This window comes from Hemiscyllium ocellatum, chromosome 8, assembly GCF_020745735.1.
Source record: "Hemiscyllium ocellatum isolate sHemOce1 chromosome 8, sHemOce1.pat.X.cur, whole genome shotgun sequence".
NCBI classification, from domain to species: Eukaryota; Metazoa; Chordata; class Chondrichthyes; order Orectolobiformes; family Hemiscylliidae; genus Hemiscyllium; species Hemiscyllium ocellatum.
The window spans coordinates 41327492-41355217 of NC_083408.1; the positions used below are offsets into that span (position 1 = coordinate 41327492).

At 43.1% G+C, this 27726-nt stretch overlaps 1 protein-coding gene across 1 annotated transcript; it reads right to left on the reverse strand.

Annotated features, from left to right (window-relative positions):
• Positions 1–3202: 3202 nt before the first annotated feature.
• On the reverse strand, positions 3203–16465 carry LOC132817842 (acyl-coenzyme A thioesterase 1-like). Its single transcript, XM_060828353.1, has 3 exons — positions 15877–16465; positions 6243–6445; positions 3203–4314 (listed from the first exon to the last, which is right to left on the reverse strand). The coding sequence occupies exons 1-3, from the start codon at positions 16457–16459 to the stop codon at positions 3724–3726; spliced, it is 1377 nt and encodes a 458-aa protein (XP_060684336.1). The 5' UTR covers positions 16460–16465; the 3' UTR covers positions 3203–3723.
• Positions 16466–27726: the final 11261 nt, after the last annotated feature.

Here is a 27726-nt window from a genome sequence, read left to right on the forward strand (position 1 = left end):
ATCCGTTAGAGTTGTACCCTTTATATTGTCTCATCATTTTCTTCCCACCAAAATGAATCACCTCACATTCCTCAGTGTCAGACTTCCATCTGTCATGTATCCATTCCGATAATTTACCTGGATACTTCTGAGGTTCCATACTATTCTTGTGGTTTGCAATGCTTTCAAGCATTGGGTCATCCACAATTTTGAATTTGTGCTATGTGCACAAAACTCCAGATCATTTGTATATATCAGGAAAACCAAGGGACATTTAGACTTAGAGGGAAATGGGACTAGTTCAATTTAGATACCTGGTTCTACTTTGGAAATAGAACCAGTCTGACTCAAGTTTGGGATACAAACTCTAACCTCACACCTTTAATACATTATCTGAGCTGAGATTTCACTGTTTTTTTTAAAAGCTTTAAGTTATCTCAAGAATGTGATTTAAAAGTAGTTCCAGGATTTCCATATGAATGAACCAAAACCTGCAACCCATTGTAAAAGATGAAAGACTTAACAGTAATCTAGATTAGTTCACTGTACCATTTTAATTGCATGACACCGTGACTTTTTGCTATAAATTCTGTGTCTTATGATCCTGCCCCACTAGTTACCTGATGAAGGAGCAGCGCTCTGACAGCCGGTACTTCCAAAAAAACCTGTTGGACTATAACCTGGTGTTGCGTGATTTTTAACTCTGTACACCTCAGTCCAACATCGGCACCTCCACATCATTCCTTGATAAAGACAGATCCAAAGTAGTGACATAAGCTAGTATGCTGCTGCCTTGTTTTTAAATCCTTTTTTTGGGTTCTGATCAAACCTATTCCTCTTTTAATTATCTTTTCCTATTTATATACCTATAGAAGATTTGGAAGTTTCCTTTAATGTTGGGTGCTAGTCTCTATTCATACTCACCTCTTTACTTCTCTTATTTGATTTCTCAGGTCCCCTCTTTACTTATATTCAGCTAGGAGAATGTGAGGACTGCAGATGCTGGCAATCAGATTGGAAGAGTGTGGTGCTGGCATTCCTGATGAAGAGCTTATCCTTGAAATGCGACTCTCCTGCTCCTCGGATGCTGCATGACGAGCTGTGCTTTTCCAACACCACACTCTTTTGACTCTTATATTCAGCTGGATTCTCAACTGTACTTCTATCTGATGTCTGTCATACTTCATAGAATTTTTACAGTACGGAAGCAGGCCACTTGGCCCATCAAGCCCACATCAAACGGCCAAAGAGCATCCCACCCAGGCCCAACCCCCTACCTAGCCCTGCATTCCCCACAGCTAATCCACCCAACCTCTACAGTCTGAACACTATAGGCAATTTAGCATGGCCAATCCACTAACTTGCATATCTGTGGACTGTGGGAGGAAACTCACATAGATACGGGGAGAGCATGCAAACTCCAGTCGCCCGGGTGGAGTTGAACCCAAGTCTGTGAGGCAACAGTGCTCACCACTGAGCTATTATGCTGCCTCAAAATTATATCAGATATATATAGCTGCCTACCATTTTTAGCCCCACAACAAAACTGTCACCATTTACTAAAATTGCTACCCACATATAGAAGGATTATATTTAAAGTTGCAGTGTAAGAAAACAAGGATCTAAGTGTGGCTGACAAACACTAACACAAATATCTAGGAACAAAACAGACAGTTTCAAGAGTCTCAAATAATGAAATTTCAAACAAGTTCAGACAACTAGGAAGGATGTGGAAGCTTTAGAACGAGTGCAGAGGAGGTTTACCAGGATGTTGCCTGGAATGGTAGGAAAATCTTATGAGGAAAGGCTGAGGCACTTGGGGCTGTTCTCATTGGAGAAGAGAAGGTTTAGGGGAGATCTGATAGAAGTGTATAAGATGATTAGGGGTTTAGATAGGGTAGATACTAAGAACCTTTTACCGCTAATGGAGTCAGGTGTTACTAGGGGACATAGCTTTAAATTAAGGGGTGGTAGGTATAGGACAGATGTTAGGGGTAGATTCTTCACACAGCGGGTTGTGAGTTCATGGAATGCCCTGCCCGTATCAGTGGTGAACTCTCCTTCTTTATGGTCATTTAAGCGGGCATTGGATAGGCATTTGGAAGTTATTGGGCTAGTATAGGTTAGGTAGGATTCGGTCGGCGTAACATCGAGGGCCGAAGGGCCTGTACTGCGCTGTATCCTTCTATGTTCTATAACTAGAAAGGTGACCGAACAGGATAATATTGAAGTAAATAAGATATTACATGGTAAGTTAAAAGAAAAGAACATAACTGCAAGGGAAGCTACCTTAAAAAGATAATAAGCACCAATTTACATTGCTGAAAAGCTATTGTGAATTGATGTGGGAAGAAATTTGTTCAGCCAAAGACAAATGAAATCTTAGATTGGACTTTAAGCTGGATGTGATTGGCTCAATCAATGTTTAACAGAAAGGTGGCTATTCTGAAAGATGTGACAGCATTTCCTTTCAGAGAGAATGAGAAACATGGGGTTGAGAGGGGGAGAGATGTTTTGAAGGGAGACTGGTGTCAGGACTCAGGAATGTTGGGGGGGGGAGCAAGAATGGATTGGAGGAAGGAAACTTGCAAGAAAAGGTGCAAAACAAAATTTAACTTTAAATGGCACATAGTGCGATGGGATAAAACATCAGACTTGAAATTTTTGAGAAAAGGTAGGAGATTGGGAAGGCATTAAGGGAAAATGGGGAGGAATGGAAAAATTGAGGTATGGGGTGAGGAGGGTTTAAATGTTCTGATGGCCAATTTAACAAAAGAAAGAAATTCTTGAACTTCCTGTCCAAAATTTAGGACAGCTTCAGCAAACTTTTCATCAGTCTCCCACCCTCCCTCATACATCAATAACCTTACTGAAGAATCCAGATTGTTTTGCAGTAATCATCAGCAGAGAGGATCCCAGATGGACGAGGCTCCACTCTAGACGTGGACACCACATTCGCCTGTCCTTGCAGAAGCCAATCTGGATGTACAGAGGTCTTCCAGATCTTAGTAGGTGATTCAGCTAAACAGTCTCGAGCCATTGTCTGTGTAGAGGTCTGCAGAGGTTTGATCTATTCTATGGTTGTTGGGCATTTCTTACAAAATCAGTTTGGAATATGGATTTTTACAATGGGAGAAAAAAAATACTCTAAAACATTAGCTGCAAGGCATCGTGGACAGGGAACACATACACAATTTTTTTAATGGCATTTATTGGTTGAAAGAAAGGGAGAGAAGAGAAAATTCATCTGATACCGTTCAGACAATATATATTGGTACAGTGAACATTTTGCATTGAATGCTGTTCAGCTGAAGATCTTCTGTTTCTGCATTCTCCAGTTTATGATTTTATATTTATTAATTTATGTTAAAGTAATAAAAATCCAAAGGCATTTGCCAATCCCAGATATTTAGTTTCAAAGACTCAAGGACCAACACTGAAATTCAGTTTATCCTAAGGCACTTGAAAAATGGCATTCATACAGAAAATTTTGGATTGAATGCAAAAACGATTTCACCCCTCAATAAAATTGCTCAAATATAACTAGCAGGTAAAAGTTAGTTTTGGAATTCAGTAGCAAATTACAGTTTTTGCATTGCAAAACAATAGATTACATATTTAAATTCTGAGTAAAATATAATTATAACAAAAAGAGGAAATCATTTATGACTAATTAATTGGATTAAAGTAAATCCGGAAAATGCAATTTATTCACTAACACTGGAATGTGAACACTGAACAGCTTCACAACTTGCTCTGATGTTCAAGATGTTTTCGTAGAAATGCCTGCATCCTTGGCCACAGATCTATCTGTGCCAGAGCATGTGGTTTCTTTTTCCCTCCCCATACCACAGGCTGTCCCACCAACCGATGAAAAGAAGCGTAGCAAAATGGAAAATATGAGGGCTCCAAGAGATGGCCAGCCTCAGGATAAGTAATAAGTTCATAATTCTCTTTGCCATTTTCTTTCAGTTTTTCAACAGCCTGCTGAGCATAGAGTGGAGTTCTCCAATTCTTGTCATCTTCTCCAACCACAAACAAAAAATGGCCCTCAGCCTTTTCTATTGGGATAATACAATCCTTGTTTTCTTCCTCCATTGGATCATTTGTCACCTCAGAGATATCGACCAGCTTGGATTCTAGAAATTTGATCCTTTCGAAAGTAGCACCGAGACCTGGAAGAGTGATGCCTTTGTAGTGCAGATTTCCCAACGTGTTTGCATTGCATCCACCGATGCTAACTGCTGCTATCACATGTGGCAAAAACGTGGTCATCGAGAGAACTAGATCTCCTCCTTTTGAAATTCCTATTGCTCCAACTCCAGGACCCTTAACCTGGTAATAAAATGATGTAACTGTACTGTTTATGCTCATACAGAAAAACTAAGACTCCTTAGACAAACCCTATCAAACCTATCATTGAGGACAAGCACAGCAGAATATATTACCTGTAAGGTCCCTTCCAAGCCATTCATCATCCTAACTAGGAAATAAATTGATGCTCCTTCTCTGTCGCTGGCATTGCAGATCTACATAGGCTGCAGCAGTTTAAGAAGGTAGCTCATCACCACCTTCTCAAGGGCTACAAGTGACAGGCAATAGTTGCTGTGCGCAGCCATTAGTGCCTATGAATGAATACAAGAAAAAATTAGCAACTTCCATTTATTCTTTATCTTGGGTAAGATTAGGTTTTATGCATGAGGAGCTGCAAAGCCTTCTTCTCTGTGTGTATTTTATATTGACATTACAGGAGTATTGCAATTGCGTTCAGGAGAGCAAGCAAAATTTTCAACTTCCAAATTAATAACGATTGCAATACACTTACCTCATCCCAATGTTTTCTTTACACTTGCGGCCTATCATTTGGCTCGTGTGCCTTCTGCGTTAGCGATCACATCCAAATAAAATAATTTTCTTAAAATTCTTTGTAGGACATTAGCATTGCTGGCTGGCCAGCACCTATTGTCTATCCCTACTTGCTGTTAAGAAGACGGTGATAAGCTGCCTTTTTGAACTGCTGCAGTTCATGTGCTGTATGGAGAAACCACGATAAATCTTATAGGGAGGAAGTTCCAAGATTTTGCCCCATTGACGGTGAAGAAAGGTGAACTATTTCCAAATCAAAATGATTTGGACGAGCTGGTGTTGGATTGGGTGGATGAAGTTAAAAATCACACATCAGGTTATATAGTTCAACACGTTTATTTGGAAGCACTAGCTTTTGAAGTGCCATTCCTTCATCAGGTGGTTGCAGAGTACCCTACAATCACCTAAAGGAGCAGCACTTTGAAAGCTAGTGCTTCCAAATAAATATGTTGGATTATAATCTGGTGTTGTGTGCTTTTTAACCTTGTCCAACTCAAAATGATGAATGACTTGGGGAGGAACTTGGTGGTAATCCCAAGTAGCTGTTGCCCTTGTCCTTTAAGATGGAAGTCATTGTAGGTTTGGAAGGTGCTGTCGAAGAATCTTTGGTGAATTTTTACATTCAAAATCTACAGTATTTAAGCATTATCAAATCTCTCTCAATCATGTATCTTTTTGTGAAAATAAATTCAATTTTGTAAACTGCACATTCTGCAGTGTTAAGTTCTGTTTCTCCTCCTTTAGCTCTCTCTAATCCTTTAATATCATTTTAAAAAATATTTAAAATTTAACCAAGTATAGTAAACCATATTTGGATGACACTTATCTGTTAAGTACCTGTGTACAGAAAAGGCATGTCATTGTTTATAAAAAGGATGACTCCTTCTTCTTTTGTCCCTCATCCTGTTATCTAGTTTCACATTGAATACAACAACGGTTGTCACCTCTAGTCCTTGTGGTAATGATTTCAACATTCAAACCAATTTGCCTTCAATCTTTCCGGATGGAAGTTATACTAATCTTCGTAAAGTTTTGGTGGACCTTCCCCCATGCTTCACATGTGTCTCTGTGTTTCACAATGCTCATGGCCTCGACATGATGGTTTTTGGGTCATTTGGTGGACATGCTTGCAATAGATTTTCACTAAATTAATTGCAGCCATATCAATCACTATAATTTCATTGCCTTCAGGGATTTCAAGGCAAGTTCTAGAATCTGGCTTGACGTTTTTCACTTACGCCTCTCCTTGGAAAGTTTGACTGAAGGGGCCATTGGAGTCAATGGGTGAAATGATAGATATAGCTGCATTGTGACTGAAGAGGGTAGCCTTATAGACCTGCAGTCTTCTCCTCTACTTTCTCTTAAATTATTTTATAAAACTATTTTCTAAATCTCACCTTTGGATGGCTTCTCAAGAAGTTCACAGCTTCTTCGAAATATTCCAAATCAAGATTCATAAAATCCTGTGGGAGGTCATCAAAGCCAAAATACCCTAAAGCCAGTGTCAGAAATCCATGGTTTGCCAAGAGACTAGCTCGATGTTCAACCATCCCACCAACTGACCCATACAGATCAATGACCCCTGGAAATGGACCATCACCTGTAAAATTCAAACAGGTAAGTAGATTGTGTACCAAAAGGTGCCATAAAAATAACTCTCTAAACAAGTTGAATATTTCTCTAAAACTCATTGTTCAAAGACTTGGAACTTGTACTTACATAAACTATTAACTATGCCAAAGCACTTCAGAAGAAAGGGGTTATGAGCGTGTGTATGAAGTGAAAAATGTACAATGCAGATGATAGAAAATGTGATTAAAAGTTTGGTCAGAGGTAGGTTTTAAGGCGGATAGAACTGAAGTAGTTTAGGCAGAAACTTGAGGAGCTTATAGCATAGGTGTTAAACGCATAATCCTCACTTGTGGGTGAAGGAATGCGTAGTCTGGGTTTGGACAACAGTCCAGGTTAGGATTGAAGAATTCTCAATGGTTGTGCAGTCCGAGCATTTGAGGGATAAATGGAGGGACAAGGCCACAGGGGTGATGGTGTTTGGGGACCTGATGTAGGTTTGAATTCAGGCAGCAGAGTTCATTATGAATTCAAGATTATGGCAGTTGTAAGATATGATTGCTGTCATGAGCTGCTTTGGAAGTTACATCTTGCAGAATTTAAAGCATTGGTGATATGTATTTCAGCAATAGATAAGCTAAGGCAGGAGCAAAACTGATGACAATGTTAGATGTGAAAGATGGAGGAGATGCAAGGTCAAAAGTTAATTTATGGTTGAATTGGACAGTGAAGTTGATCATGTTGATCAAATCTGAGATAATGGGTGAGGGTGGAAAGGACTTTGCAATAGTGGCTGAAGACAATGGTTTTAGTCTTACAATCTTTAATTGGAAAATTTTCTGTCCTAATCAGACCTGGTGTTTTTAATGTAGAGGCATGTACAGAATCAGAGAGGTGGTGTCAGCATACATGTAGATTTGAACACCATGGTGCAGAATCTGCAGCAGAATTGACAATGAAACCATCTGTCTTCATTACTCCAATGACACTGACTGAAATGCCATGCACAGAAAAACAAAACTTGATGTCAGTAATTCAACACTATTCAACCTGCTGGTCTTCAAGTATGTCCAAGTTCTAGTTTACTTCATTACCCTCTACAGGCTTCCTCATAATTGGAAAGTCTGATAAAGGAGTCTGCAGAATTGGGATTTCATATTGTCACTTCTGGCGCTGAAAGAAACTTCTGCAGCTGCACCACCTCTGGCCTTTCTCTGGGCACCTTAAATGTTGTTTGGCACAGACCGTTCTCAAATCTTTTTTTAAAGTCTGGTTGAAGATTTGTAGCTCGGGTGTCCGTTGTTGTGGTTCTGTTCGCCGAGCTGGAAGTTTTTGCTGCAAACATTTCGTTCCCTGGCTAGGAAACATCATCAGTGCTATTGGAGCCTCCTGTGAAGCGCTGCTTTGATGTTTCTTCCTGTATTATACCACTATAAATATCGGAAGAAACATCAAAGCAGTGCTTCACAGGAGGCTCCAATAGCACTGATGATGTTCCCTAGCCAGGGAACGAAACGTTTGCAGCAAAAACTTCCAGCTCGGCGAACAGAACCACAACAGTTCTCAAATCATGCTGACACAAATTTCAATGCTTGCCTGGCTGCAGTACTTCCTCAACCATGGGTGTGGTGTGCAGTGCAGAATCTAGTCACAATTTTTATTTTGGGTGATATAAATCCTTTGAAATTGTAGCCATAATATAACTTGCACTAAGATAGTTCCCAATTGAAGATCTTCGTGACAATTGTGTAATCATCCTTACAAGAAACATAGGAGAAAGTGAGGACTGCAGATGCTGGAGATCAGAGCTGAAAATGTGTTGCTGGAAAAGCGCAGCAGGTCAGGCAGCATCCAAGGAACAGGAGAATTGAGCCCTTCTTCAGGAAACATAGCCCATCTATCTAAGAGGATTTTTCTGGAGGATAGTGTTCATGCTGTTGAGCCCAGAATGATGAAAGGTCCTACTGCTTACATCAGTGAATTTATGTCTCATTACCTTGATATTTAATTTTCAGGATGAGTCGGGTGTCTTTGATGGAAGGGGTCCACAGCTTTCATCCAGCATCTGTAGCAGACCCAGGATTCCCTGCTACGTAGCAGCGTGGTAAGGACAGCAGGCTGGTAGAGTCTGACTTTAGTGTTCAACTTAAGGTAATGCTGTTTATGGTCAAAATGATCAGAAAGTTGGTTGTTGGTAGAATTTGTTGTGATAGCCCCAGGGAATACACTACCAAATTTAAGAATCTTTCTGCAGCCTCAAGTTTCTCCAACAGATGTGCTGTTAAGGAAAATTGTTTATAGAAATCAAATGAACAAGGCTTTCATCTTTAAGCTTTGTTAAGTGAGGTACAAATGAGTGTTTCAATCGTATACTCAGTTTGTCATTAACTTTTGAACAGTCTCACTGCCCTTAATTTTGTGGAAGATCAAACCTTCCATACTGATAAAGCAAAATTACCCAACTTAAACAGAGTAAAAAGTGAGGTCTGCAGATGCTGGAGATCAGAGCTGAAAATGTGTTGCTGGTTAAAGCGCAGCAGGTCAGGCAGCATCCAAGGAACAGGAAATTCGACATTTCGGGCATAAGCCCTTCATCAGGAATGAGGAAAATGTGTCCAGCAGGCTAAGATAAAAGGTAGGGAGGAGGGACTTGGGGGAGGGGCGATGGAGATGTGATAGGTGGAAGGAGGTCAAGGTGAGGGTGATAGGCCGGAGTGGGGTGGGGGTGGAGATGAAGGGCTTATGCTCGAAACGTCGAATTCTCTATTCCTGAGATGCTGCCTAACCTGCTGTGCTTTGACCAGCAACACATTTGCAGCTGTGATCTCCAGCATCTGCAGACCTCATTTTTTACTGGGGGTGGAGAGGTCAGGAAGAAGATTGCAGGTTAGGAGGGCGGTGCTGAGTTCGAGGGAATCGACTGAGACAAGGTGGGGGGAGGGGAAATGAGGAAACTGGAGAAATCTGAGTTCATCCCTTGTGGTTGGAGAGTTCCCAGGCGGAAGATGAGGCGCTCTTCCTCCAACCGTCTGTTATGATGTTCTGGCGATGGAGGAGTCCAAGGACCTGCATGTCCTTGGTGGAGTGGGAGGGGGAGTTAAAGTGTTGAGCCACGGGGTGAATCTTCTCAGTTAAGGGACTGATTCTAAGCTGGCTTGTCACAGCCATTACACTGTGCACAGAAATTTTTTTTTTATTTTTGAGCCACGGGGTGGTTGGTCCGGGCGTCCCAGAGGTGTTCCCTGAAGCGTTCCGCAAGTAGACGGCCCGTCTCCCCAATATAGAGGAGGCCACATCGGGTGCAGTGGATGCAATAGATGATATGTGTGGAGGTGTACGTGAATTTGTGGCGGATATGGAAGGATCCCTTGGGGCCTTGGAGAGAGGCAAGGGAGGAGGTGTGGGTGCAAGTTTTGCATTTCCTGCGGTTGCAGGGGAAGGTGCCAGGAGTGGAGGTTGGGTTGGTGGGGGGTGTGGACCTGACGAGGGAGTCATGAAGGGAGTGGTCTTTTCGGAACGCTGATAGGGGAGGGGAAGGAAATATATCCCTGGTGGTGGGGTCCGTTTAGAGGTGGCGGAAATGACGGCGGATGATACGCTGTATACAGAGGTTGGTGGGGTGGTAGGTGAGAACCAGTGCGGTTCTATCCTGGTGGCGGTTGGAGGGGCGGGGCTCAAGGGCGGAGGAGCAGGAAGTGGAGGAGATGCGGTGGAGGGCATCGTCGATCACGTCTGGGGGGAATCTGCGGTCTTTGAAGAAGGAGGCCGCTTAATTGCGGAACACTTCAGGGAACACCTCTGGGACACCCAGACCAACCAACCCAACCACCCCATGGCTCAACACTTTAACTCTCCCTCCCACTCCACCGAGGACATGCAGGTCCTTGGACTCCTCCATCGCCAGAACATAACAACACGACGGTTGGAGGAAGAGCGCCTCATCTTCCGCCTGGGAACCCTCCAACCACAAGGGATGAACTCAGATTTCTCCAGTTTCCTCATTTCCCCTCCCCCCACCTTGTCTCAGTCGATTCCCTCGAACTCAGCACCGCCCTCCTAACCTGCAATCTTCTTCCTGACCTCGCCGCCCCCACCCCACTCCAGCCTATCACCCTCACCTTGACCTTCTTCCACCTATCACATCTCCATCGCCCCTCCCCCAAGTCCCTCCTCCCTACCTGTGATCTGAGACTGCTGGGCACACTTTCCTCATTCCTGATGAAGGGCGTATGCCCGAAACGTCGAATTTCCTGTTCCTTGGATGCTGCCTGACCTGCTGCGCTTTAACCAGCAACACATTTTCAACTTAAACAGAGTTTGACTGAGTGACAGGAAAGGAACAGCAACATCTGGGGGATTTGGCAGAAAACTTGCAGACGACGCTGTCAGTAATTGAGGTCACAGATCTCAAAAATGCTGTCACAGGAGCCTGTGAGAGTTACTATAATATGGAACACATTGCTGCCATTATGGATGAGTGGTGTTGAAGCTAAATCCATTCAGACAAGTGGGTAGTACTTATACTCGTTGCTTGTGCCTCAGAGATGAAGGATAGGTTTTGGAGAGTTAAGAAATGAGCTACTAATACAGGATTCCCAGGTTCTGATTCACATTAATTGACTTATAGGTATTTAAAACACAGAAAGAAGTTAACCAGTCCATTATGCCCATGCCAGTCAACAAAGATCTGACTACACAAATGCCATTTTCAGCTTTGGCTCATTGCCCTGGCAACCACAAATGAATACCTAAATACTGTTTCAAGGTTAAGTGAGTTTCTGACTCATTCATCCTCTCAGGCAATGGGTTCCAGACTCTCACCATTATTTGGATGAAAAGAAATTTTAACTCTCCTCTTACTATAAGTTTATGCCTTCTGTTTATTGACCCTTCTCGTAGAGAAGGTGTGCTTTCCTTTCCATCCTAGATACGTCTGTAATAATCTTGAACATGTCACCTCTCAACCTTTAGTGCTCTAGGGAAAATAACCCCAGCCTATCCAAACTTTCCTCATAGCTCAGACTCTTCAGCTGAAGCAGCATCCTGGTAAATTTCCTCTGCGCCCTCTCTGGTTCAGTCACTTCCTTCCTGTACGTGACTGGAACTGCACACAGTACTCAAGTTGTGACTAACCAGTGTTTTTACAGTTCCAAAATAACCTCCCTATTTTTGTTTTCTCTGCCTTAGCACTTCTATCCCAGATGCCATAACCACTTACTTGCCTTGCCAACTTAGAGTCATAAAGTTGTATAGCATAGAAACAGACCCTTCAGTTAAACTCATCCATGCCAACCAGATATCCTAAACTGAGCTAGTCCTATTTGGCAGCATTTGGCCTACATCCCTTTAAACCCTTCCTATTCATGTACCCATCCAGTTGCCTTTTAAATGCATAATTGTAACTGTCTCCACCACTTCCTCTGTTCCATACACACATATTCCCTACATGTACCATCCCTTGCATGAAAACGTTGTCCCTTAGCTCCCTTTTAAACCTCTTCCTTCTCACCTTAAACCTGCGCTCTCTGGTTTTAGACTCCTCTATTGCAGACAAAAAAAAGATGCTAGCTATTCACTCTATCGATGCCCCTCATGATTTTATATGCCTGTATGAAGTCACCCGCAGCCTCTAATGCTCCATGGGAAAAGGCCCCAGACTACTAAGACTCTTCTGATAAGACTCTCCAATCCTCCCAACATTCTTGTGAATCTTTTCTGAACCCGTTCCAAGTTTAACAACATCATTCTAATAGCAGTATTCTAAAAGTGGTCTCACCAATGTCCTGTACAACTGTAGCATGACAACCCGACTTCTATACTCAATGCACTGACTAATGAAGGCAAGCATACCAAACGCCTTCTTCACCAAACTATCTACCTGCGACTCTACTTTCAAGGAACTATGCACCTGCACCCCTAGATTCCTTCATTCAGGAACATACCCCAGAGCCCTACAATTAACTGTACAAGTCCTGCCACAATTTGCACTACCAAAATGCAAAACCTCACATTTTTTTATATTAAACTCCATCTGTCACTACTCAGCACATTGGCCTGTCTGATCAAGCTCTGTTGTACTTGGAGATAACCTTCTTCACTGTCCACTACGCCACCAATTTTAGTATCATCTACAAACCTACTAACAATGCCTCCTACATTCACATCTAAATCATTTATATAAATTACAAAAAAACAGTGGTCCCAGTACGGAACTTTGCATTACACCACTGGTCACAGGCCTCCAGTCTAAAAAAAACAACACCCCACCACCAGCCTCTGTTTTTAGCCTCTAAGCCAATTTTGTATCCAATTACTTAGCTCCTCCAGATTCCATGTGATCTAACCTTGCTAACCAACTTCAGAGATCTGTGAATATACACGCCAAGGTCCTTCTCATCTTCAGTATTTTCCAGGATTTGACCAACCATAATATAATTCCTTGCCTTATTAGCTTTCTTAAAGTGCTTTGCTTCACACCTTTCGAGGTGAATTCCATTTGTCAAGGCTCTAACCACCTGACAGTCTGTTGATATTTTCTGGCTATTGTTTTCACTAATTACCACCATTCCAACTTTTATGTCAGACCATTACATTTAAGTATAAATCATTAATGTACCATAAGAACAAGGGCCCAAACACCGAGTCCTGTAGAAGCCAATGGAAACTTACTTCCAGTCACACAAACATCTCCCTCAGATCACCCTCTACTTCTTGCCTCTCAACCAATTTTGGATCCACTGTGCCAGGTCTTAGCTACCTCCGCCCTTGCTACCCTCAACAGCCTGTGATACATCTCATCTGGTCTCTATATTTATGCACTTTTATGGTTACTAAACCAATGAGTACTTTCTCTATGTTAATTTAAGTCAGGTTTAAACAAACAGAGAACGGTGGAGAAACCCAGCAAGTGTTGCAGCATTGTGGAGAGAGAAACAAAGTTAACATTTCCAAGGAGAAAGTGAGGACTGCAGATGCTGGAGACCAGAGTTGAAAAGTGCGGTGCTGGAAAAGCGCAGCAGGCCAGGCAGCATCCGAGGAGCAGGAGAATTGACGTTTCGGGCATAAGCCCTTCTTCAGGAATGAAGCTGGTGTGCCAAGCGGGCTGAGATAAAAGCTAGGGGGAGGGGGAATTTGGCCTCCTTCTTCAAAGACCACAATTTCCCCTCTGCTGAGGTCGACGATGCTCTCCACCGCATCTCCTCCACTTCCCGCACCTCCGCCCTTGAACCCTGCTCCTCCAATCACCACCAGGGCAGAACCCCACTAGTCCTTACTTTCCACCCTACCAACCTCCGTATACATCGTATCATCCTCCATCATTTCTGCCACCTCCAAATAGACCAGGGATATATATCAGTGTTCCGGACAGACCACTCCCTCCGCGACTCCCTCGTCAGGCCCACACCCCCCACCAACCCAAACTCCACTCCCGGCACTTTCCCCTGCAACCGCAAGAAGTGCAAAATTTGCGCCCACATCTCCCCCCCTCACCGCCCTCCAAGGCCCTAATGGATCCTTCCATATCCATCGCAAATTCACGTACACCTCCGCACACATCATTTACTGTATCCGCTGCACCCGATGTGGTCTCCTCTACATTGAGGAGACAGGCCACCTACTTGCAGAACATTTCAGGGAACACCTCTGGGATATCCGTACCAACCAACCCAACCGCCCCGTGGCTGAACACTTTAACTCCCCCTTCCATTCCTCCAAGGACATGCAGGTCCTTGGCCTCCTCCATCGCCAGACCCTAGCCAAACGACACCATGAGGAAGAGCGCCTCATCTTTCACCTAGGAACCCTCCAACTACACGGGATGAATGTAGATTTCTCCGACTTCCTCATTTCCCCTCCCACCAACCTTATCTCAATCCCAACCCCCGGATTCAGCACTGCCCTCGACCTGCAATCTTCTTCCCGACCTCTCTGCCCCCACCTCTCTCAGGCCTATAACTCTCACCACCTTCCACCTATCGTATTCCCAGCATCCCTCCCTCAAATTCCTCCCCCGATGCTGCCTGACTTGCTGGGTTTTCTAGCAATTTCTGTTTTTGTTTGAGATTCCTAGCATATGCCATTCTATAGTTCTTTAAAAATACTTTTATTTAATCTCGGGAACGCAGCTCTTCTGAAGCTATTTCACCAAGACAATATTGACTTCTGGAACCCAACCGAGCAGGTTATTATTATGTAATTGGAATGTGACAGCAGCTACCATCCCTTTAAGGCTTAAGACGAGACTTATGAGTTGAAAATTGGCCACTTTGAATATGTCCTGTTCTGTGGCAAGTACATACCCAGGCAATTTTCTACATTCTCTGTCAAATGACAATGTTGTAACTCTATTACATAGTTCAGTCACTGAACTGCCTTAGTTGTCATGACTTCTCAGCAATTTCAAAATGAATAAAACTAAAAGCAATCTTCATCCATAGAGGACAATGTGCCATGCAGAACAATCAATACCAAACGTAAATGTAAATACTGTTGTGTTAAACAGTAACTTCAGGTCAGCTCACTTTCTGCAAACAAGATTACACAGCAATCGAATCAAACGATCTTTGACAGATCTGTACAGATGCGAAGAACAAAGGAGTGTTGCTGAACAAAGAGAACCTTGGAGTACAGGTTCGTAGTTTCTTGAAAGTAGAGTCACAGGTAGATACGATAGTGAATAGGAGTTGGGAGGTCATATTGCTGCTACATAAGACATTGGTTAGGCCACTTTTGGAATACTGCGTGCAATTCTTGTCTCCTTCCTATCAGAAGGATGTTGTGAAACTTGAAAGGCTTCAGAAAAGATTTACAAGAATGTTGCCAGTGTTGGAGGATTTGAGCTATAGTGTGTGTGTTGGAGGCTGAGGACAATGTGCCACGCAGAACAATCAATACCAAATGTAAATATAGAGGTTTACAAAATCATGAGGGGCATGGATACGATAAACAGACAAGGTCTTTTCCATAGGGTGGGGGGAGTCCAGAACTAGAGGGCAGAGGTTTAGGGTGAGAGGGGAAAAATATAAAAGGGACCAAAGCGAAAACCTTTTCACGCAGAGTGAATGTATGGAATGAGCTGCCAGAAGTGGAGGAGGTTGGTACAATTACAAGCTTTAAAAGGCATCTGGATGGGGAACATTAATAGGAAGGAGAAAGTGAGGACTGCAGATGCTGGAGATCAGAGTCAAGAGTGTGGCGCTGGAAAGAGCACAGCAGGTCAGGCAGCATCCGAGGTGCAGGAGAATCGATGTTTTAGGCAAGAGCCCTTCATCAGAAATAGTTGGATAAGAAGGGTTTAGAGGGATAAGGACCAAGTGCTGACAAATGTGATTGCAGTAGGTTAGGATATCTGGACGGCATGGACGAGTTGGACCGAAGGGTCTGTTTCCGTGCTGTACATCTCTATGACTCTATTAACCTTAAACCTGGGAGGAGGGGGCTACACAGGATCTACTGCCTCACCGGGTGGGATGAAGAGTGTCCCTCGGATCCTGCCTTCTCTGACTGGGATCCTGAGCAGCCCTTCCTTCATGAACCAGCGCTGATTGATGGCGGTGGCCAGAGGCTGTGCTGGGAGCTGCCCGAGGCTCCAGTGTCCCTCAAAGATCTCGATGTGGACGGACAGGGGAGAAGTGGCGACGTCCCTCTTGACCAGGCGAGTGAACGGGGTGACGGGGCTGAGCGACCAGAAGAGGCCCATGGGCTGGACGCCGGTGTAGTGTCCCCCCAGGGAGGGGGAGTGAGCCAGGTCGAGCTGCCCGCGGGGGTCCGCCGTGTAGAAAGCGGCCGAATGGAAAAGCTGCTCCTTGTCGTCGCGGAGCCAAGCCTTGAGGGTGACCTGTTGGAGCGGGGAGAGGCCGCTCACTCTCACCTCGAGCGGCTCATCGAACAGGCACCGGGGGCTGGGCTGGAGCTGGATGGAGACGGACATAGCGGCCCGGGGAGACAGGGGGAGAGGGAGACCGGCCCGGGGAGACAGGGGGAGAGGGAGCGGGAGACCGTCCCGTGGAGACAGGGACACAACCCGGCGGAGGCTCCTCAACATCGTCCTCTCTTCTGAGCATGTGCGTGACCCCTCGGTCACAGCGGTCCCCCGCGGCCGCCTCGTGCAAACGCAAGTCCCAGGTTCTGCGTCCAATCCATCAGGGACTGAGCTGTCACAGCTAGTAATTAGCTCAGCTGCAAATGTGTTGCTGGTCAAAGCACAGCAGGTCAGGCAGCATCTCAGGAATAGAGAATTCGACGTTTCGAGCATAAGCCCTTCATCAGGAATAAGAGAGAGAGAGCCAAGCAGGCTAAGATAAAAGGTAGGGAGGAGGGACTGGGGGAGGGGCGATGGAGGTGGGATAGGTGGAAGGAGGTCAAGGTGAGGGTGATAGGCCGGAGTGGGGTGGGGGCGGAGAGGTCAGGAAGAGGATTGCAGGTTAGGAGGGCGGTGCTGAGTTGAGGGAACCGACTGAGACAAGGTGGGGGGAGGGGAAATGAGGAAGCTGGAGAAATCTGAATTCATACCTTGTGGTTGGAGGGTTCCCAGGCGGAAGATGAGGCGCTCCTCCTCCAGCCGTCGTGTTGTTGTGTTCTGCCGGTGGAGGAGTCCAAGGACCTGCATGTCCTCGGTGGAGTGGGAGGGAGAGTTAAAGTGTTGAGCCACGGGGTGATTGGGTTGGTTGGTTCGGGCGGCCCGGAGGTGTTCTCTGAAGCGTTCCGCAAGTAAGCGGCCTGTCTCACCAATATAGAGGAGGCCACATCCTGATGAAGGGCTTATGCTCGAAACGTCGAATTCTCTATTCCTGAGATGCTGCCTGGCCTGCTGTGCTTTGACCAGCAACACATTTGCAGCTGTGATCTCCAGCATCTGCAGACCTCATTTTTTACTAGTAATTAGCTCAGGCCCAGGGAGAATACTGAAGTCAAGGAGTGCTGCTAGCCACAGCAGGTCTGGCAACTTCTCAAGAGAGGGAAAGGCAGGGCTGAATCTTATAGCACCTCACTGAGAAGAAACAAATGGGTCAAACTTTGTTGGCTGCAGACAATTTATCTGGATTTTGATTTGTGCAGGTTAGGAAACTGGCCAAGCTAAATTGCCCATAGTGTCAAATGCATTAGGGTCTGGGGGGGGTTACTCTTGGGAGGGTCAGTGTGGACTTGTTGGGCCAAAGGGCCTATTCCCATACTGTAGGGAATCTAACCTAAAAAACTATTAAGTGATGGTGTTGGGCAGTAGGTAGGATTTCTTTTGTCACATGTTTTGAAACCTTTCAGAATGCGTTGTGTGTAAAGAGCTTGGTTTGTTTTTGAAAAAAAAATATTTTGTGTAATAAACCTCTTCATTTTTGTTAAAACCAAAATTGCTTTGATATGAGAAAGTTTGAGTTATAAAGAAAGACTGGGACTTTTTTCGCTAGGGTGTAGGAGTTTGAGGGGTGAACTTTATAGAGGTTTGTAAAATACTGAGCGGACTAGATTGAGTTAATGGTGGTTGTCTTTTCTCTAGGATGGGCAATATAAAGACTAGGGGGCACATTTTTAAGGTGAGAGGAGAGCGATTTTAAAAAAGACATGATGGGCAATTTTATTTACACAGAGGGTGGTTCACATGATCTTCCTGAGGAGGTGGTGGATGTGGGTACAATTGCAATGTGATTTGGATAGGTATATGAATAGAACTGTTTGGAGGGATATGGGCCAGAAGCAGGCAGATGGGACTAGTTTTGTCTGGGATTATGTTCAGCATGAACTGGTTGGACCAAAGGGTATGTTTCCATACTGTATGATCCTATTGCTCTATGTGCTTATATTTCAGTGCAAAAGTGCCATGTTAAATTAGAATAAAAAGTAAAATTTGAACTATCAAGCCAGATTTCATTTTGAGATCTGAGCTGTCCAGGAATAACATCTGCTGGGTTCATAACAAGTGGTGGCTCTTGCTGGGATCAGAGTTCGTTGAATCTAAGGCGTTGGGGAGTGGAGTGGACTCTGTCTCTTAAAGAAACTGGTGCATGATGAGAATGGCTGTGTTGTGGTGATTGCACAAATTTTGAGAATCAGTTAGAATGCTGCTAGGAGCTTTCTGGAAGTAGAAGACATAACAGCGAATTAGTTGACATTTTTGACAAAGGCTAAATTGAGAGAATTAGCAGATAAATTAAAGGTAGAAGTAAAAGCAGGATCTCATAAAGAGGAGATGCTTCTCTCATACACTCACACATACACACCCACACATGCACCCACTCACAGACTTATACCCCTTTACACTCACACACGTACACATACATATACTCTCTCACACACCCCCTCATATCCCCTCACACAAACCCACATGCACACACAGACACACACATATAAGTTTGTGGGTGAATTTGTGATTGCAAAATTATATTTATTTGTTCAAAACCTGCATGAATCCATGTAAGATTCTTTTTTTAGAAATAGAATCAGTCTGAACATTAGGGCACACTCAGCCTCACACAGGGCACCTCACACATTCAATGCATTGTTTGAGACGACATGACACCTATTGTTAAAGTTCACTTGGAAATGTAACTTTAAAAAATAAGTTTCAGAATTTATATATGAAAGAACTGAAACCAACATGGTCATTCTAAGAGATAAGAGACTGAACAAACAATCAAGGTACTTTTCAATGTATAATTTCAGTTACATCACACTGTAAACTTTTCCTCTAAATTCAGTGTCTTACGTTCTTATACTCCACAACCACCTGATGAAGGAGCAACGTTCCAAAAGCTAGTGCTTCCAATTAAACCTGTTGGACTATTATCTGGTGTTGTGTGATTTTTAACTTTGTACACCCCAGTCCAACACCGGCATCTCCAAATCATGACTATTCAAGATTAGAAAGACAATATAACAAGTTGAAAATTTCTGCTTACTAATGACACCAATTGTCTGACGGGTTAATAAAGAAGAAAATATTAATTGGAGATGTACATGGAGATTAAAAACTAGCTACAGAATTTGATTAAAGATTGACCTAGTAAATGAAAACAAAACACAGTTGGACTAGAGAAACAACTTCTTATAGAAAGAATTGATTTTAATAATTGGAAATGACGGGGTTCAACAATACTGGACTCTTGGTGAAGGTGGTGAAATGACCAGTGGAAAAAAATAAAAAAGTGAGATGTTACAGGAGGAACATCCTGGCTGTGTTGAGACTTGATCTCAGACCCATAGATTTAGGCAGGAAGAGGAAGAGTCTACAAAACATTGAGATAGCTTGAAAATTCAGTTGTTGGATATAATTTACCAAAATTTAAGTAAAAAGGATGCAGGTAAAGAGAATGATGCTGACACGTTTATTCAATCTTCTTTAATGAAAATGCAATGAGTGGATAATGAATTGAAAGAGCAATACCAAATGGCCTACTCAAAAACTGAATCAAAATCAATGCCTGAATGTTGTTACTTGAAAGACAAAATATTAATGAGGAAAGGGAGACCATCTCAAATACCAACCAATGTGGAATGTGCATCAAGTTTAATTTGGATAAATGCAAGGTATTACATTTTGGTAAAACAAAGATAGGCAGAGCTTATACAATTAAAAGATGGGCCTTGGGTAGTGTTGTAGAACAGAGAGACTTAGGGGTTCAGGTACGTAATTCTTTGAAATTTGCATCACATATAGATAGGGTGAATAAGAAGACATTTAGCACACTTGCCTTCATTGCTTAGACCTTTGAGTATAGGAGTTAGGACATTATGTTGAGGTTATACAGGACAGCGATGAGGCCTCTTTTGAAGTACTGTGACCAGCTCTGATTGCTCTGTTATAGGAAGTTTACAATCAAGAGAAGGTTCAGAAAGATTTACCAGGAAAATGCCAGGAATGGAAGGTTTGAGTTATAAGGAGAGGCTGGATAGGTTGGGACTTTTTCACTGCAGCATAGGAGGTTGAGGGGTGACCTTATAGGGGTTTATAAAATAATAAGGGGGATAAATAAGGTGAATGTCAGGTGGCTTTTCCCTTAGGTGGGAAATTTCAAGAATTGGGGCATATTTTTAAGGTATGAGGAGAAAGATTTTGAAAAAGACTTGAGGGGAAATCCTTTTTACACTGAGAGTGAGTCATGTGTGGAATGAACTTGCAGAGGAAGTGATGGATGCGGTACAATTATATCTTTTAAATGATATTTAGATAAGTACATAAGAAATGTTGAGAGGGTTATTGGGCGAAGTGCAGGCAGGTGCGATTAGTTTAGTTTGGGATTACTGTTTGCATGGACTTGTTGGACCGAAGGGTCTGTTTCCATTCTGTATGACTCTATGACTCTATAAGTCGTAACGTCATCTGAGTATGGTATTTAAATTGTACCAGTGGCTGAAACAATGCCAATGGCAGGTTACTTAGGCATTAGGAAATCAGAGGATAAAAATACCCATGCAGACACAGGGACAAAGTATAAACTCCACACAGACAATTGCCCAGGCTGGAATTGGATCCAGGTCCCTGTGCTGTGAGGCAACTAACCATTGAGCTAATGTGCCCTATATCCCAAATATTCAAACAAATAATGATGATTCGAGGACCTTAGGCTCACCCGAGAGAACGAGATCTTTCTGGACAAGACCTTCAGCAAGATTATTACACTGACCATACCAGAAGAGAGCAGATGATGAGGAAGGCAGAGAGGAGACGGGAGAAAGTAAGGACTGCAGATGCTGGAGATCAGAGCTGAAAATGTGTTGCTGGAAAAGCGCAGCAGGTCAGGCAGCATCCAAAGAGCAGGAGAATCGACGTTTTGGGCATGAGCCCTTCTTCAGGAATGGTGCAAGAGACCCCGGGGGAAGTACCTGTCAGGAACAAGTTGAATCTTTTGGAAACAGAAGAGACAGATGACACTGCCAATCCGCGAGGTGGCCAAGCCTGTCAATAAAAGTTGGCGAGGAGGCAGAGCAGAAGAGTCGGACATTGCACAGAGCTGTGGTAATAGGGGACTCCATAGTGAGAGGAACTGACCGGGGTTTTTGTGGCAGCAGGCGGGACTTAAGGATGGTGTGTTGCCTTCCTGGTGCCAGGGTTAAAGACATCACAGACAGAGTGCAGGAAATCCTCAAGGAAGAAGGTGAAAGGCCAGAGGTTGTGGTACAAATGATGTTGGGAAGAAGAGGAGGAACATACTACAGCGGGACTTCGGAGAATTAGGCTGAAAAGCAGGACGTCCAGGATGGTTATCTCCGGTTTGTTTCCAGCTCCTCAGGCTGGTGAGGCCAGAAACAGGGAGATAATGGACTTGAACGTGTGGCTGGGGAACTGGTGCAGGAAGCAAGGATTTAAATTTTTGGATCACTGAGGTATGTTTTGTGGTAAACATAAATTATACAAGAGAGACGGTTTGTACCTTAATAGGTTGGGGACCAGCATTCTGGCAGGCAGGTTTGCTACTGCAACACTGCTACATTTAAACTAAGTAGCCTGGGGGGTGGGGGGGGGGGAACAAACTGGATGTTTAAGAAGGAAATTGAAGGGAAAGTTAGAACAAGGGAAGTCAAGAAAGACAACTGTATCAATGAAGCAGAGAACTCAAATAGGGATCATGCTGTAAGGTTGAGTGAAATAGGAGTTGATGGGAAGGGTGAGGGCAGTAACAAATTAAAAATACTATATGTGAATGCATGAAGCATTAGAAATAAGATGGATGAGCTTGAGGCTCTTTTGGAAATTGGCAGATACGATATTGTGGGGATAACTGAGATGTGGCTTCAAGTGGACAGGGTCTGGGAAATGAATATTCAAGGCTACACGTGCTATCGTAAGGACAGACTGACGGGCAGAGGGGGTGGGGTGGCCATGTTGGTAAGGAATGATATTCAGTCCCTTGCGCGGGGGGACCTAGAATCAGGGGATGTAGAGTCAGTATGGATAGAGCTGAGAAATTCTAAGGGTAAAAAGACCCTCTTGGGAGTTATCTACAGGCCCCCAAACAGTGGTATGGATGTCGGATTTAAGTTGAATCAGGAGCTGAAATTGACCTATCGCAAAGATATTGCTACAGTTGTTATGGGGGATTTCAAGATGCAGGTAGACTGGGAGAATCAGGATGGTATTGGACCTCAAGAAAGAGACTTTGTGGAGTGCCTCCGAGATGGACTCTTAGAACAACTGGTGCTCGAGCCTACCAGGGAGAAGGCAATTCTGGATCTGGTATTGTTCAACAAACCAGAATTGATCAGCGACCTCGAAGTGAAGGAGCCATTGGGAAATAGTGACCATAATACAATAAGCTTCAATCTGCAATTAGGGAGAGGGTACAATCGGAAGTGACAATATTTCAGTTGAATAAAGGGAACTATGGAGCTATGAGGGAGGAGCTGGCCAAAGTTCAATGGTGCAATACCTTAGCAGGGATGACAGTGGAGGAACAATGGCAGATATTTCTGTATATAATGCAGAAGATGCAGGATCAGTTCATTCCAAAAAGGAAGAAAGATCCTAGGTGGAGGCATGGGTGGCCGTGGCTGATGAGAGAAGTTAAGAAACACATAAAGTTAAAAGAGAAAAAGTATAACATAGCAAAGATAAGTGGGAAAACGTAGGACTGGGAAGCTTTTAAAGAACAACAGAGGATTACTAAGAAGGAAATGCGCAGAAAAAAAAAGAGGTATGAAGGTAAACTGGCACATACTTTTTAGGTATGTGAAAGGCAAAGAAATGGTTAAGACTAAAATTGGGCCCTTGAAGACAGAAACAGGGGAATATATTACAGGGAACAAAGAAATGGCAGAAGAATTGAATTGGTACTTCAGATCTGTGTTCACTGGGGAAGATACAAGCAATCTCCCTGAGGTAACAGTGGCTGAAGGACCTGAACTGAAGGGAATTTATATTTGCCAGAAATTGGTGTTGGAGAGACTGTTAAGTCTGAAGGTTGATAAGTCCCCGGGGCCTGATGGTCTACATCCCCGGGTACTGAAGGAGGTGGCTCGAGAAATCGTGGATGCATTGGTGATTATTTTCAAGAGTTCGATAGATTCAGGATCAGTTCCTGCGGATTGGAGGGTGGCTAATGTTGTACCACTTTTTAAGAAAGGTGGGAGAGAGAAAGCAGGAAATTATAGACCAGTTATTCTGACCTCAGTGGTGGGAAAGATGCTGGAGTCAATTATAAAGGATGAAATTACGACACATCTGGATAATAGTAACAGATAGGTCAGAGTCAGCATGGATTTATGAAGGGGAAATCATGCTTGACTAATCTTCTGGAATTTTTTGAGGATGTAACTCTGAAGATGGACGAGGGAGATCCAGTAGATGTAGTGTACCTGGACTTTCAGAAAGCTTTTGATAAAGTCCCACACAGGAGGTTAGTGAGCAAAATTAGGGCGCATGGTATTGGGGGCAAAATACTAACTTGGATTGAAAGTTGGTTGGCTGACAGGAAACAAAGAGTAGTGATAAACGGCTCCATTTCGGAATGGCAGGCAGTGACCAGTGGGGTACCGCACGGATCAGTGCTGGGACCGCAGCTTTTTACAATATATATTAATGATATAGAAAATGGTATTAGTAATAATATTAGCAAATTTGCTGATGGTACAAAGCTCAGTGGCAGGATGAAATGTGAGGAGGATGTTAGGAGATTACAGGGTGACCTGGACAGGTTAGGCGAGTGGTCAGATGCATGGCAGATGCAGTTTAATGTGGATAAATGTATGGTTATCCACTTTGGTGGCAAGAACAGGAAGGCAGATTACTACCTAATTGGAATCAATTTAGGTAAAGGGACAGTACAAAGAGATCTGGGTGTTCTTGTACACCAGTCAATGAAGGCAAGCATGCAGGTACAGCAGGTAGTGAAGGCGGCTAATAGCATGCTGGCCTTCATAACAAGAGGGATTGAGTATAGAAGCAAAGAGGTTCTTCTGCAGCTGTACATGGTCCTGGTGAGACCGCACCTGGAGTATTGTGTGCAGTTCTGGTCTTCAAATTTGAGGAAAGACGTTCTGACTATTGAGGGAGTACAGCGTAGGTTCACGAGATCAATTCCTGGAATGGCGGGACTACCTTATGCTGAAAGACTGGAGCGACTGGGCTTGTATACCCTTGAGTTTAGAAGACTGAGAGGGGATTTGATTGAGACATATAAGATTATTAAAGGATTAGACACTCTGGAGGCAGGAAACATGTTTCCACTGATGGGTGAGTGCCGAACCAGAGGACACAGCTTAAAAATATGGGGTAGACCATTTAGGACAAAGATGAGGAGAAATGTCTTCACCCAGGGAGTGGTGGCTGTGTGGAATGCTCTGCCCCAGAGGGCAGTGGAGGCCAAATCTCTGGATTCATTTAAGAAAGAGTTGGATGGAGCTCTCAAAGATAGTGGAATCAAGGGTTATGGTGATAAGGCAGGAACAGGATACTGATTAAGGATGGTCAGCCATGATCATATTGAGTGGTGGTGCAGGCTCGAAGGGCAGAATGGCCTACTCCTGCACCTATTGTCTATTGAAATTATTTACATTTGCTGCTAATCACACAGAATCTCAAGATACATTAGAAAGATGGAATCAAATGTTGAAGACCATAATTAGAACTTACTGTCAAGAATGTTCGCTGTCCTAATAATTGGGATAAGGGAATATTTTTGTTGCTCTTTGTCATTAGGAATGCTTCTAATTAATTCATGGGCTTCAGTTAATATATAGACATGAGGTGAAGACACTTCTTAAATTGACACAAAAAACTTTGGTAAACTAAATCTCAGAGATTAATTTCTAGCATATGTTTTAAGCTTCAGAAAGAAACTGACCAAAGCATGTGAGTTGGCCGAGTAGTATTTAATAATGCTCAACAAATAATACAATCTCAAGTAGATGGAAAGGCCGAGAGTCGATATTATATTGCTGAAGACAAAGTGTTAGTGCTGTTACTTGTCCCTGGGGAACAATTTAAAGTGAGGTTCACCAGACCTTATCAATCCAAAAAGAAATTCAATGATTAAAGTTATATAGTGAACACTCCAGTCAGGAGAAAGAATCAGCGAGTGTGCATTGTTAATATCACAGAATCACAGACTCCTTACAGTGTGGAATCAGGCTATTTGGCCCATCGAGCCCATAATGACCTTCCGAAGTGCATCCCACTCAGACCACCCCATCCCTATAACCCTGAATTTCCGATGGCTAATTGACATAGCCTACACATCCCTGGACACGATGGACAATTTAGCATGACCAATCCACCTAACCTGCGCAGGTAGGAGAAAACTGGAGCAACTGGAGTAAACCCATGAAAACACAGGGAGAATATGTGAACTCCACATTGACAATCAGCTGAGGGTTGAATCAAAACCAGGTCCCTGGCAACGTGAGGCAGCAGTGCTAACCACTGAGCCACTGTGCCAGTACGTTAAAGATATATTGTTGCAGGGAGAAGACTCAGGAGAAAGATATATTTACAGTAGTGAAAGAAATAAGGAGTGAAACAAAATGATCAGAATGATTGGAGAATTAATCAGAAATAGAAACTTACAAGGTTATGTAGCATAGTATTTGATTTTTCAGAAAACTATCAAAGTGTCTTAGAAAGGTATTACAAAATCACAAATGAATTTATAGACATAGGCATAGAAGAAAGGACAGATGGCCGATCAACCAACTCAGCAGGCCGGGAGAAACATCCCTAACTGTTCACAATGTTAATGTTAGGGATGTATTACCTATAAAATAACATCTTTATAGACTCAATCTAAAATAAATAGCTCAGTTGAGGGAAGAGATTAAGATGACTTTATTAAATTAAGTTGTAGTAGTTGGAACTCACCTATTGTGATGGAGCTGAAGGTGGATAGATCACAAAGTCAACATGATAACAAAAGTGGCTACTCCAAGACTGGCAGACTGCATTGAAAGTATTAGACATATATGATTTGTCACCATGATTATCTTGCTTAAATGATATTGGCAACTTTATTGATAGGTAGAGCCAAAGCATTATCAACTTTTCTGAATGGACTTTAACCAATGGGAAGTTATATCATTTGGAATGGAAAATGCACCACCAAAAGGCCAATCATGCTGTACCATTCAATAAGATCATGGCTAATTAATCAATAAAGTCATTAAAGAACTATGTAAATACATGGTTTACACTGATGAATTGGTTATTTCTAGTCAAACCTGGGAAGGACATTTACACCATTTGACTGAACTGTTTAATTGGCTACAAAGAGCTAATTTGGTCATAAATCAGGCTAAGAGTGAACTTGCTGAAGTTCTGAGGGAATGCAGCACACTAAGCGATTACATATTTCAGATAGAACATAAAACCAAAGTCCTAATTATCTTCTCAGTGGTTGCAAAAGATCTCATGGCTGTGTTTAAAAGGAGCAGGAGAGTGCTATTCAGTATGCTAGACAATAGCTATCCCTTATTCAACATCACTGAAAATAAGCTCTTGTCATAATCAGAGGAACATTGGACATAGGAGGAGTAGGCCATTCTGCCCCATGGTCATGCAGTACCCATTCAACAAGATCATGGCTGTCTGGTTGTGGCCTCAGCTCCACTTTTCTGATTGTCCCCAACAATTTCCTCTTCCAATCCCAGAATCTCTTGATTCTATTGTCGATCAAAAATCTATTTAACGCATTCTTGAATAGATTCAATGAGAGAGTCTCCACTGTTTTCTGAGGAAGAGAATTCCTGAAAGAAAGTCTCCTCTCTGTCTTAAGATGTCTTCGTTGTAAACTATGTTTCATCACTTTGCTGCTTGTGTGAACTTGCTGTGTGAAACTAGTTTGCTGTGTTTCATATAATACAAAAGAAATCACGCTTCAAAAATACATAAGTGGTCATAAAATACATTGGAGCATCATAATATCATACAAGGCACTATATAAATATACTCTTCTTCTCTTGGTGATGATCAAAATGAGTTAATCTTGCAAATCTGTCAAAAATTGAACAGAATCTTCTGATCTGTGCGACAATCTCTGTTTCTGATACAGATCAGTAAACAGTTGCCCACTTACCTTTGGAAGAGTTTTCCAGCTGAATGTTCAGACTAGAGACTTCCAGCCAGAGTGTTGTAGTGTGTTGAAATGAACTGCACTGACAGCAGTTGAAAGGCACTGAAACCATGCCCCCCTTTTGCAGCAGTTATTATTTTATGTTTGAAACGATTGTCATAGCTACTGAGAGAAAGATTAGTGTGCAAGACATGGTAGGCTTTAGATGGGTGAGGATGCTGGGTGTCATGTGGATGGTGGGTAGAATGCCAGATCAGTGAGATGCAGGGAGCCAGGTGGGTGAGGGTTACAGATTGGAGAGGGGTAGGGTAGTAGATGG

Bases quoted from the DNA above. Each gene is read 5' to 3' on its own strand.
- LOC132817842 (XM_060828353.1), bottom strand. From the start codon at position 16,459: ATGTTGAGGAGCCTCCGCCGGGTTGTGTCCCTGTCTCCACGGGACGGT. The intron at 6,446-15,876 runs GTGAGGCAGTAG...TGAATTTTACAG, and splicing joins GACACTCTTCATCCCACCCG to GTGATGGTCCATTTCCAGGG. The intron at 4,315-6,242 runs GTGAGATTTAGA...TTTTATTACCAG, and splicing joins TCTTGAGAAGCCATCCAAAG to GTTAAGGGTCCTGGAGTTGG.